General features: G+C 42.7%; 1 protein-coding gene across 1 annotated transcript in view; it reads left to right on the top strand.

Annotated features, from left to right (window-relative positions):
* The window catches only part of CACNA1B (calcium voltage-gated channel subunit alpha1 B), a 317,851-nt gene that overhangs the window by 270,612 nt on the left and 34,286 nt on the right, over positions 1-12,953 (top strand). The window contains exons 34-37 of the mRNA XM_060270557.1: positions 3,682-3,798; positions 5,263-5,328; positions 7,660-7,751; positions 12,145-12,295. Of these exons, the coding sequence (XP_060126540.1) occupies positions 3,682-3,798; positions 5,263-5,328; positions 7,660-7,751; positions 12,145-12,295 (426 nt within the window). The remainder of the gene's footprint in view (positions 1-3,681; positions 3,799-5,262; positions 5,329-7,659; positions 7,752-12,144; positions 12,296-12,953) is intronic.

Raw genomic sequence — 12,953 nt, 5'->3', positions numbered from 1 at the left:
CGTTTTTTCCGAGGTCCGGTTTTAAAAGGCTAGTTCTGGTGTTAAACATTTTATATTTGAATTACATTAATTGTTTCTTTATTGGGCTGTGTGCAGAATGCACACATAGAAATCATTGGGCTTCAGACAGCCATGGTTACCGCGGATCCATTGGTTTCAATGGGTCTGTTCTGGTTTATTGAAACTGACACCGTGGAAATTGCTAAGTAATTGTAAGACTCAGAGCACAGGCCTACAAAACATTTCCATAACATATGCATATGCTAATGTATATGCGTAGATGCAAATTTAGGCTGATTTTCAGAGAGCAGTGGGGGAAACCCCAACTCTGACTGACCTATGGTGTGCCAACAAGATTTTCTGGGCCCTTTGCCCCAACCACTGTCTATTTTCAAGAAATGTTAATAGTCTACATATGAAAACTTAAAACTTTATTTACCTCCATTTAAATTATAGGAGCAGTTACCTGGGGTTTGCACTGCACTTTAAGGGCTTTTGAGCAAGTGCCGTGAACTTCTAGTCCCTTCTCTCTTCCCTCCAGCACATGCTCACCCACTTCCCTATTCCAAGGCTTTTACTCAGATCCAGATACAACAGATCTGGGATCATTCTAAGTATCATTCTTCCCACATACCTCCTTCACATCTAAGCCTCTGGAGGGGCTCAGACACTTCATGGGTGCCATGGGAATACCCCAAGAGCATATTTTCACTCACAGGCATCACACTGACAATCTCTGTTGTAATCAAAGCTTTTTATATATATAAAGTTTTTTAAAAGGTAGTGAAAGAATAGGCAATCCGAGACCAGCCATATGAGTCCTGGGTCTCGAGCCACTCTTGACTGACATTATAGTCAATATTGTTGGAAACTAGAAATACAGATGTCTTGAGTTACCTCTCTCTGTGCATGCTGACTGCCTGGACTTATTGGACAGGAGTGGGTTCTGCTGGCTGTTTCTGTTGCTCGAGCCACTGAGTTCTCTGCAAACTGATGCTGAGAATTGTACTGTGAGAGCTTTGTAAATGCTGATAAACTCTAATTTTCCAGGGCTGCTGCATTTTGATGTAGTCTTCAACAGCAGACAACAGTTTATGGAAAGGAGCTGAATATGTGGAACAAACAGCAGGTTTGGGAGTGCAGCTACCACAAATCCCCAAGTCCAACAGAACCCCAAGTAGAGACCCTTGGTTCAAATTATCTTCCACTGGCTGCCCTAACAATTTAACATGATGTGGACATTCCACCCACTTCAGATCCACTCACTCAACAGTCTAGCATCCTGGCCACATATTGGTCTTTAATTTGATAGCTGAGAATTTAAGTTTGCTAATTGATTTGTTACAAAGAATATATTCTTCCTCTAGCTCACTTTTAGTCTCAGAAGCTGGAGCTCACATTTAAAGAAAGTAGTTAGAGGAGTGTATTTGGGGGAAAAATGAGTTGGTCATGTCATATTGAAGAATGCTTTATTAAAACTATTTTGGAGCAGCTCCAAATTTTTACTTGCACTCTGGTTATGCCAAAGGGGTGGCAGGGCATCAGCCACTGATAATGGTCACAATTTAAAGTTACGTGGTTACTAAATTCATTCATCAAAACTGAGTTTACAATGACAGAATTGCAAGTGGAATTCAACCCTGCATATATATTCCTTTTCTTTCCTAATTGTAGTCTTCGAATGCAGATTAGAAGCTGCTATTACTATTACTAGTATACAGCCATTTAATAAGAAAATAAAGGCAAATTGAATTTATATTTTTTGCTAAAAAGTATAATTTTTATGTTGTTTTGATGCTGTCAGAAACCTTGAACCTTCTTCAGGGAAGAAAAGGCAGGTATATTAACTCGAGGGCAGGGGCGGGTGGGAAACAAATTAACAGCTTACAAATAACACAACTGAAACTAAGATTTCTTAGCTGTTCCATTTGTCCACCTTGAGCAGCCCAGGAGAATTCTTGCTTGCTTGCTTGCTTGCTTTGCTTTGCTGTGAGCTTGCTCAGTGTTGTCTACTCATTTGGTGGGCGTCTCTTCTTTTTTGCTTTCCTCTTTTCTCTTTATTTGAGGATTGAGTCCCATGTATGGTGTAGACACCCTACTCTGAGCTGCTTACCTCTTTAAAAAAGAAACAAACAGAAAACTGCCGGCCAAGCCAAATGCATGCTTAGCGGCTGTTTCCCTTGAATCTTGACAGAACTGGTGGAATGTAGCACTTGCTGGTGCGACCATCAGCTGACTGGCATATGAATAAGTAGCTGGATAAACCCGTGAGTCGCTTGAGTTCAAATTAGCAAGGTGTGTGGGGTGGGATTGGGGAGGCAGCTTTCATACTGGAAGGCATCTAATAGTATACAGGGGTGGGGAACCTTTTTTCTGCCCAAGGGCCACATCTTCTTTTGGGCAATCTTCCAAGAGCCCCACCTATCAGTGGTGGACAGGGCCAGAGGCAAAAGTGGATGTAGCAATGGATATAAAATTTGACCTTTGGACAGTAGTCAAGTTTGTACATACATCTGTCTCGGTCCTCCATCCAGGCAAGCAAAATGAATGATCAGAGTTGAAGGACATGTTTTAGCTGGTCAAAAGCATTCAGGGTGCAGAACAGTGCCATTGTGAGCCAAATAGAAAGACCCGAGGGGCCCTGGGCTCGAGGTTCCCCACCCCTACTAATGGTAAAAGATGATGGGTGGTGGAAAAAAACAAGTCTTTAACCTGCTTAGCTTTCCTTCAAGGCCCCTGCCTGACTGTGGTACCTCTCCCTGCTCTGTTCTTGAGGAAACCCAAACTGGGCTTTTATGTATCTAGAAAGGAAACAAATTGAAACGAGGCTGCTAAAATTTCCCATTCTGATTTAATTGGCTTCACACCAAACCCAGAGACTATTTGATCAATAGATGGGAAGTAGCCTGCTCTCACACACCAACATCATTTTTGTTGGATTGGATAGTTAGAGGACTTATTTGTTGTTAATCAGAGAATAAGGCAGAATCAAACAATAACGCTACCGGGGCGGTGGAGAGATTTTACACAAAATCCAAGCTCAACTGCTAACATGGTTTTGAACTACCTTGAAGTAAATTGCCCTCTCCCTTAATATAGCATGGAATAGGCTCACATCTGACCTTTCATGACATTGTTTTTAGGCATAGGTAGGTTCATTTCATATGAGCCTCCCCTGGCTTGGTGCCTTCTAGATGTTGTTTTGGACTCTGACTCCCATCAGCCCCAAACCAGCATGGCCCAATGGTCAGGTTGGGTGGGTGCAGTAGTCCAGTCACATATGAGGGGTCCTTGGTTGATACAGACTGCTTTAGACTCCCCTAGTCACAGCCTACAGAATCACAGCTGATAATACTTCCCCATTACTTTTCCTTAACGTGTAGGGTGGGAGGGTTGAAAGCCCAGGAATCCATAAGAGGGATTCCTCTATCTTTCTCTCCCCCCCTCCTTTTTTTTGGCTACCTTCTCCATAGCCAAGGGAGGGACTCTTGTGGAGAGGAGTTTTCTCAAACATGCTGCATGTGGAGTGACCTGCACTGACAAATGTTTCTTTTGGAAGGTTTTCTGGTGGCCGATTTGCTGCTTAGAACGCGAAGCTGGTAATTTTCTTTTCTTTTTTGCGGGCTGTGGCTTCCGATCCCATCCGTGTCTGAAGGACACAAAACCCTTTCCTCTCCACAGGACAATTTCATCAACCTCAGCTTCCTCCGCCTATTTCGGGCAGCCAGGCTCATCAAGCTTCTCCGCCAGGGCTACACCATCCGGATCCTCCTCTGGACCTTTGTCCAGTCTTTCAAGGTGAGGTAGAGGACACTTTCTCAGCAATCTTCCCAAGAGCCATGGGTGGTGGGCAGGACCAGAGGGAAAAGTGGGTGGAGCAACAGGTGTAAATTTGACCTCTGTATAGCAGGCTGGTTTCTACCCACACTCACACAGCCCTATCTATCCTCCATCCAGGCATGCAGGAGGTATTATCAGAGTCCAAGGACACATCCCAGCAGGCATAAATCACTCAAGGGGGGGACAAAGCAAAGTGGCCTGGGAAAAGTTCAGGGGCTAAATAGAGGGGCCTGGAAGGCAACATTTGGCCGATGGCCTGAGGTTCCCCACCTATGGTTTTAACAGAGTGTAGGTAGCCATCTATCTGACATGTTGCAGTCAGGGATTTGGGATAAATTTGAATACCTAAGTTGACTTTTTAATGGTGAATCCAACCTAACACGTACTTCCCAAAACAATGTTAACCAAATCACAGTTATGCTTTGAAATTCATGCTTCTGTGGAAGAATGGAAGCCTTTTTCAGACTATTTAAAGAAATATGATGAATACATGATCAGGATTTGAACTATTAGCAACAGAAGAACTTAAAAGATCATAGTAGTGTTAAGATATAAGAGACAGAAGACAAGGTGCTGCAGAGGGAGAGAAATAAACCACCATGGATAAGGGGGTGAGAAGTCAACAAAAATAACAAAGAAAAAATGTTTCGCTATGTATTGAAATGTATGTGTTGATTTAAAAAATGATTAAAAATGAAGTTCGTGGTTCTTTGAATTGTGCAATGTGGTTAACCAGCCAATTACATGTATAAGAAATACAGAAACACAGTTACTAATATACTAATACACTCAAAATGTTTGTAAATACATATATTAGTAAAAATATCGTATGAGGTATTATACTAGATTAAATTGCTTTGCAAACATTTTGAATAACAGGCCATATTGCAAACATAAAATGTATGTTAGGCAAAATTTGCACCAAGACCCAGATGAATTTTTGTTAGGAAACAGCCGTGAGTTTTGGGAGGAAACTTGAAACCGTCAAGGCTTCCCTCGAATAATCCTGAAAACTGTAACTTGTTTAGGGTGATGAGAATGGTTTCTATTTCCCTCACAGAGCTGTCGTTACCAGAGCTCCCTAGGAAAAGGGATTGGCTGTAAAACCACTTTGGGAATTGTAGCTCAGCAAGCGAGAAAATAGGGGCCTTGTAACAACTCTCAACACCCTTAACAAACTACAGTTCCCATGATTTTTTGGTAGAAGCCACGAGTGTTTAACATGCTATGATGTTATTACTTTAAATTTATAGTGCAAAATTGAACTTTAGCCTGGATCCAACCCATTAGGATTTTTATATTCTTTTGGGGTATCAATAAACCTCTGCTTCTATGTGAAACCTTATCCAGGTGTGGCCACTAATTCTTCTTAGTTGTATCATTGCAGGTGTTGATGCTTTCCACCTTTTTTTCCACCCACAGGCGTTGCCTTATGTGTGTCTTCTCATTGCCATGCTCTTCTTCATCTATGCCATTATTGGCATGCAGGTAAATTGCAGCAGTAGTCATATCAAATGCACCAGGCTGGATGGAGTAGGGGATGGGGGAGAAATTCCAAATCTTCGCATTTTAATGCAAAGCTGCCTGATTTGCATTTTCCAAACCAATCTGTGAACTGAAACACAGGTACCCTCCATGATTCACATTGTTTTGTGATGAACTTGGTGATGCAGCACTGCGGCCCACATGCTATCCAGTTATCCAGTTGCTGTTGGTTGTTTTCAGAAAATGCATATATTAGGGAGAAGTATGCATAAGAATGCATATCTTACTGTTTTATTTAACAAAATTTAATATGCCACTCGATTGATTGTTGCATATATATATATATATATATATATATATATATATATATATATATATATATACATACATACACATACACACACACACACACACACACACAAACACAGTATTTTTCCACTTATAAGACACCCCCATGTATAAGATGCCCCCTAAGAAAATGGGGGGGGGAGATGGCCCAGTGTATAAGATGCCCCCTAATTTTTGACATAATTTTTTAGGGGGAAAACCTAGTCTTATACATGGAAAAATACTCTCTCTCTCTCTCTCTCTCTCTCTCTCTCTCTCTCTCTCTCTGTGTGTGTGTGTGTGTGTGTAAAAGAGCTTAAAACATTACAACACCAACACATCCGGAGAGGCAGAAACAAATTGTTTCTTAAGCAGGTATTGAAAGGAGAATAGCAAAGGTGCCTGCCCATAGCTGCCAAGTTTTCCCTTTTCTCGTGAGGAAGCCTATTCAGCATAAGGGAAAATCCCTTTAAAAAAGGGATAACTTGGCAGCTATGTGCCTGCCCGATGTCAACATCTTAGGGGAAATAAATAACGTACATATATTATGTTAGGGAAAATTGCTTCCAGGAATGTGTACATGAGTCAAAACTACATATACATATTTGGAGAAATTTGCACAAAACTGCTGACAAATTTTTCATGAGGGTTAAAAGAAGTACCCAGCAACATGCAAATTGCTGTGAAAACATGGACAAGTGGATTAAAGATTAAAGGGGGAAACAGAGAGAAACCAAAATTGACTGATTCCTTCACCCTGATCTTGAAGTTCATTTTGAAGTTAGTACAATGGTACCTCTACTTACGAATTTATTGCGTTCCGAACGCACATGCGTAAGTCGGAAAAAATTGTAAGTCAAATCCCATAGGAATGCATTGGGAGAAAAAAATCGTAAGTAGAAGCAACCCTATCTAAAAATTCATAAGTAGAAAAAAATCCTATCTAAACCGCATCCAAGATAGCTCGTAGGGCTCCTATTAGGGCGTATTTTGAGTTTGATGTTCATCCCGATCATAAAATTGTATAAACCATTATACTTGAGAGAGAGTAGAAATAAAAGTCCTAAGTTTATGTCTGCTAAGGGGTGCGGAATTGGTATTGGAGTCCATATTATGAGGGCTAATAAAAGGGCTAAGGTTGGTGCTAGAATAAAAAGTGTAGGTGATGCCTGTGTTGGGTTAATGGGTTCTTTAATAAATAGTTTAATTCCATCAGCAACTGGTTGTAAGTAGAGTTACTCGTAAGTAGAGGGTACCACTGTAGTTTGTATCCAATACAAGTCTGATCATGGCTGCATACAACTCAAGTCTAAGAATGCTTGAGGAATTTTATATCTGTGTGCATTCCAAACTGACCTGATTATTACCTACTTTGGGATCTACTTATGTTCTGGATTTTGCATTTCTCTAAATTATTTGATATAATTCTCATTTCAAGGCAGAAACAGAAAAAGATGCAGAGTTCCTATTTTAGAATGTGTCATTGCATAATGTAGGTTGGGGATCTGTTCACAGAAAAACCTTAGTACCTTCACCAAGCTAAAGAAACCACAATGATTAAATTGGTATAAAACAGATTTAATACACTGCTGGTTTAGATCCTCAATTCCACCCTGCTGGTGGAGAGGATATTGTTGTTTAGTTGTTTAGTCGTGTCCGACTCTTCGTGACCCCATGGACCAGAGCACTCCAGGCACTCCTGTCTTCCACTGCCTCCCGCAATTGGTAGCTTCGAGAACACTGTCCCCAATATATTAGGGAAAATGTGTGTGAAAAAGCATACCAATTTTCATGCAGATTTTAAAAGGGGAAAAAAAATACAACAGGCAAACTGAAGATGGGGAGTGGTAAATTGAGAGAAACTGAATTTGACAGATTTTCTCATCCCTAAGCAATATGCTTGCTGTTCCAAACCACAGTCAGTGCTGCTTGCTTTGCTGATGATTTTGTCTCCAATTGGATTTCCATTTAATCTGCTTTTTGACCATTTCCTCTCCCCCACCCCAGGTCTTTGGAAACATTGCACTGAATGATGACACTGCCATCAATCGACACAACAATTTCCAAACATTTTTGCAAGCCCTGATGCTGCTTTTCCGGTAAACAAGAAACCATCTCTCTGTAATCAAATTCATTGACTCTTCAGGCAGTAGCGGAGATTCATGCTCCGGCAACAGGGGGTGGAGAGCAGATGGGGGCGTGGCTGGCATGCGTCCTGGGGTGTGTGGCGTGCCGCCTGGGGACGTGGCGTGCGTCCTGGGGATGTGATGTGCCCCTGCGAGGGCATGACATCCAGCGCTGGCAGGGGGGCAGCCGCAATGGCACCCCACCGGGATTGCGCTGCCAGGGGTGGTGTGCTCCCCCCGCCCCCTCTTCCTCCGCCAGTGCCTTCTGGGGTGGGTGTCAATGGGAGGAGATGAGGCCCTTCATAAGCAAACTATCATCATCTGTGTGTTCACTTAAAATGAAGCAACACCCAGGAACGGGCCATCCAGGACCAGCATAGTTCGACCAATTCACACCAACAATTTGGCAGTAATTATGACATGCCAAACTTCCCACCAGTGCCTGCTTGTTTCGTGTGATGGTCTTTCTTTGTTTGTGCAAGGTCTCACCTCATCTGTCAGTGCATAGGAACATCAGAACACTGGGAGCAGGCTCTCTAACATCCAGTGCTCACCTGATGAGCCCTCATGTTATTATTGATCCCATATAAAAAGTAGTTATTCATGGAGGACATAGTTAAACCATGGAACTCACTCCCACAGGAGTCAGTGATGGTCACCAACTTGGATGGCTTTAAGAGAGGATTAGACAAATTCATGGAGGAGAGAACTGTTCATGGCTACTATCCGTGATGGCTGTGTGTTGCCTCCATAATCAGAGGCAGTAATGCTTTTGAATACCAGTTGCTTGGAAACCCCAGGAGGGAAGAATGTTCTTGTGCTCGGTTCCTGCTTGTGGGTTTCCCATTGGGGCATCTGGCTGTCCACTGTGGGAATAGGATGCTAGATGGGTCATTGGCCTGATCCAGTAGGTTCTTCTGGTGTTTTTGTGTCTGTATGTTTTATTTCCTCCCCTTCAGCATAGGTTCCCTGCTTTGTGGAATACCTTCTCAACTCTCTGGAACTTACTGGCTTCCCCTCTGTTCACATCTTCAGTTCCCTGCTTTCCTTCCTCCCAGTCTCTTTTTCTCATAGTATCTCCACCCTCCACCTTTCTGGCTTCCCCATCCTCAGAGGTAGGACCTCTGCCTGCTTCCATTCTCTCTTAGGGCTTATCCACATTTTGCAGGCACATGTCCATACGTTAAAGCGCCATCTCCAAGCACCTTTTTCTTTTTCTTTTTGCCCCGGAGCTTTTCCTGAAAAAAACACCTCTCTCTTCACCACTGAATTGGAGCAGGTGTCAGTTTGGGTTTTCTGTGAATTGTTGTTTGCAGCAATTCAGTTTAAAGAGTAGGCTTTCATGGGTTCAGACAGAGCTTTAAAGTGTGGACCATGCCTGGAAAGCACAGAAGAAAGGTAAGTGATAAGCCCTCAGTTAGGCACTCTCTGGGGAAATGCAGACAGCTCCTTTGCGACGCACCTCCCTTTCTCTATTACTAGCAGTGTGCAGAAGGAATTCAGTTATTGTTCAAACAACCCACTATACCTTCTTTCTCCCAAATAAACTCCCTGTTTTTATATGGGTTTGCTAGTACATAGAGTACAGTTCCAGCTTTCCAAATAACGTTAGATACGTTGCTGGAATAAGGAGGAACATCCAATTTGACACAACATAGATGAAAGCTTTATTTAACTGGTGAACATGTATATTTCTTTATGGTTTCATTTGTTTAAACTCTTAGTTCATCATCTTCTTTTCATATAACACAGACTTGTTAATACAGCTCCTGCATCCCTCTCCAACACTCTACTCTCCACAACTTCCCACACGCTCCCACTCCCAAAACCCTCTCAAATGAATTAACCGCTACCCATCCTCTTTGAACCAGTGGCTGTCCCGCCCCCCATGGAATGGAATGTGTCAATCAACTAAGAGGTTGGGTTTAACACTTAACACCCTGGAGTTCTACTCAAGCCAGCCCAATCCGTCACATCCTTCTCTATTTTTCAGCTGCATGCTTTCCTCAGCACTGGCTGCACTGCTAGGAGGTGGATGCTTCCTTTCCAATTGGCTGAACAATCTCACTGGCAGCTGCAGAGCTGGCTCCTGACAATATGTTTATGTAAATACTTACATCTTACCTCTCAGCCTCTTGCTGGGACTCCAGCACTCCTGACAAACATCCATTTAAAATGATTACCAACCAATTGAAAGATTCAAATCAGCCAGATATTAAAGCCACATAAGCTGGAGGGGAGGAGTAATGAAACCAAGCTGGAATGCACAAGGAAACAAAAAGATTTGGAAGTATGCAGAAATGTGGGTAAGAAGCCCCTGCCCACAATTAGCATGTGGCCCCCGAAAGGTTTTCCCAAAGGGGAATGTGGCCCACAGACAGACTAAATTTCCCCACCTCTGTTTGATATTTTGCTGATGGTGAAAATGCCACGCATGGCGTGAAATGGTCCTTAAATGATTATGTATGCAAATATCCAATTGTTTAGCTGGAAGGGTGATGGGTGTTAGCATAATCATGCTCAGTTGATGTTGATAAAACTGCAGTGGGCCTTGCTTCTACCTGCCCCCTGCATCTTTCAATTCCTCCCAAGCAGAAGTTAATGCAAACTTAATTGTTTACATCAGACAGCTTGTGTTCATTAATGCAGAACTTCAGCATTACCTGGCATTAATCCTGTGGTATTCAAACTGTTAATGAACACAAATCCTTTATGTGCACAAATCCTAACTTAATTTAATTGGGTCTTTTATTTTCCATAAAGAGATTAGGTGCTTTGCTTCTAAGCTTGTGAGATCTAATTTCTCTCCCCCACTCCTTGATATGACAGAAAACACAGGTCTCTCTGACAGAAAAGTCCAGTTCAAGCAATCTGTCTCTGTGTTCTATCATCTATCTATCATCTATCTATCTCTATCTATTTCCCAGCCTCCAACAGGAAGTCCCAGGGCAAGTCACAGCATTAAAAACAACATTAGAGGGTAAAGGTCTAACAAAGGGAGCACCCTGTACTCATGACACTCCCCTGGGTGATTTAGAACCCAGTTATGCAGGCTTCTAAAGAGGCTCTACCACTTCAGGAAGCTCCTTACTTCTGCCCCAGCTGGTGGACAATTGGGGCACAGCAGAACCTAACAAACACATCTTTGCTCTCTCTGCTTGTGTGTAGGTTTTACACATGAGCAAAAAAACTATATAGGCCAAAGGGGAAAGCCTATAGTAGATCAGGTCTGGGGAAGCTCACTTGTGTGGTCCTTATGCCATGACTTATGTGGGTCTCTATGCCTCTCTAACAGGACCTCAAGTCTCTTTCTAGGCCATACCACACCCTTCACCAGCTCTCCTCCACACATTCCTTGAATGTTTTTGCCTAGCTGGAATGTGTTTTTGAACTATTATAATGCTTCTTGCTTCCTGGATGGAGGGGTGGAGGAGTCTCTTTCTTTCTCTCTTTCTCTCTTTCTCTCTCTCTCTCTCTCTCTCTCTCTCTCTCTCTCTCTCTCTCTCTCTCTCTCTCTCTCTCTCTGTGTGTGTGTGTGTGTGTTGTGTTGGGGAACCTCTAACTTCTATGTGGGTAAAATGTAGCCTACTGTAAAAAGCTAAGAATTGCATTGATGGCTCCACCCATTTTTGCCTCTTGTCCCACCCACCACTTACATGCATTTCCAGGAAGTTCCCCTCCCCCAAAGAAGTACCACCCTTGGGCTGAAAAAGGTTCCCAACCCCTTTGATATAGTATACAGTGAGGGAGCTATTGTAGATGTTGCTTTCTCTAGTTCTACTCCGATTGCTCCTGCTTGCACATTCTATACCACCCACTAAATAATTTTAAGGTACACCACAGGCAGATGGAATACACATGCAATACATGTACAAGGCCAATAAGCAACCATAAGAGATCTGCTGGATCAGGCCAGTGGCCCATCTAGTCCAGCATCCTGTTCTCACAGTGTCCTACCATGGGCCTATGGGCTGTCTGAAAGCAGAACCTGAGCTCAACAACATTCTCCCATTTTGTAGTTTCCATCAATTGGTATTCAAAAGCATTACTACTGTCATCGGTGAAGGTAGAACATAGCCATTGAGTTTAATGGCCACTTACACTCCATGAATCTGCCTAATCCTCAGTTAAAGCCATCCAGGTTGGTGACCATCACTGCCTCCTGCAGGAGCAAGTTTCATACTTTGACTCTGCATCCTTTTGCATTTCCTGACTCTCCCAACATTCAGCTTCATTGGGCACCCATGAGTTCTAGAGCTTTGCGAGAAAAGGAGGAAATGTTTTCTCTATTCCCTTCCTCGCCCTATGGATAATTTTGTACACTTCTTTTTAGTTCAATAAGACAGCTTCTTTTTTCTGCTTTCAGGAGCGCCACTGGAGAAGCTTGGCATGAAATCATGCTTGCATGTCTCAGCAACCAAGCCTGCGATAAGCTCTCCAACCTTGGCAAAAATGAGTGCGGCAGTGACTTTGCCTACTTTTACTTTGTCTCCTTCATCTTCCTCTGCTCCTTTCTGGTGAGTTGGTCATTCCAATTGTCTTGCTGGCCCATCCCTGCACTGCAACTACCCTCCACATTCAAGGTCCTCAGTCCCCCAGAGATATGCATCTTAAGTATCAAAAGCAAGGGTAAATAAGTATTAATGGTTGCATCTAGTTTGTTTATCTGGGGGTACTCAATGGTACCCAGTACCAGCACCTCTTTTTCTTGTTTTTTAAAAGTGTGGCACTTACATTAACAACTTCATGTTGAGTGCTATTTTTCTAGAAGAAAAGCACTGACTGCATCCTTTAATCAATGACACTCTGCCATATTGGTGAAACAGCACATCACAAAGAAACTACAGTATCTAGTTTCTTTTTGTGCAATGCTTCACCAATGTGCAGGTAGTGGCACTGATTAAGGAATGTTTCAATGCAGCCAGACATGCTATCGTATCAAAACAGCTTTTTATGTTTTGCAGTGTCCTATCAACATGGAAACGAAGGAACTGAAAGCTGCGGCACTCTGCACATGCTCCAATTCTGGAATGATTTTTTTTTTAAAAAAATGCAATTCTCCTAGTTAAACTGAAATTTGAGAGGAGTTATATTGTAGCCAGCCCTACCGTTAGGCAGAGTGTGGTGACAGTTGCATAAGGTGCCAACATGTTGGGAGGCAGTTACCAATGGTGA

The sequence above is a fragment of the Zootoca vivipara genome, chromosome Z (assembly GCF_963506605.1).
Source record: "Zootoca vivipara chromosome Z, rZooViv1.1, whole genome shotgun sequence".
NCBI classification, from domain to species: Eukaryota; Metazoa; Chordata; class Lepidosauria; order Squamata; family Lacertidae; genus Zootoca; species Zootoca vivipara.
The sequence above is the reverse complement of the archived record's forward strand: the minus strand, read 5'-3'. Positions and strand labels throughout refer to the sequence as shown.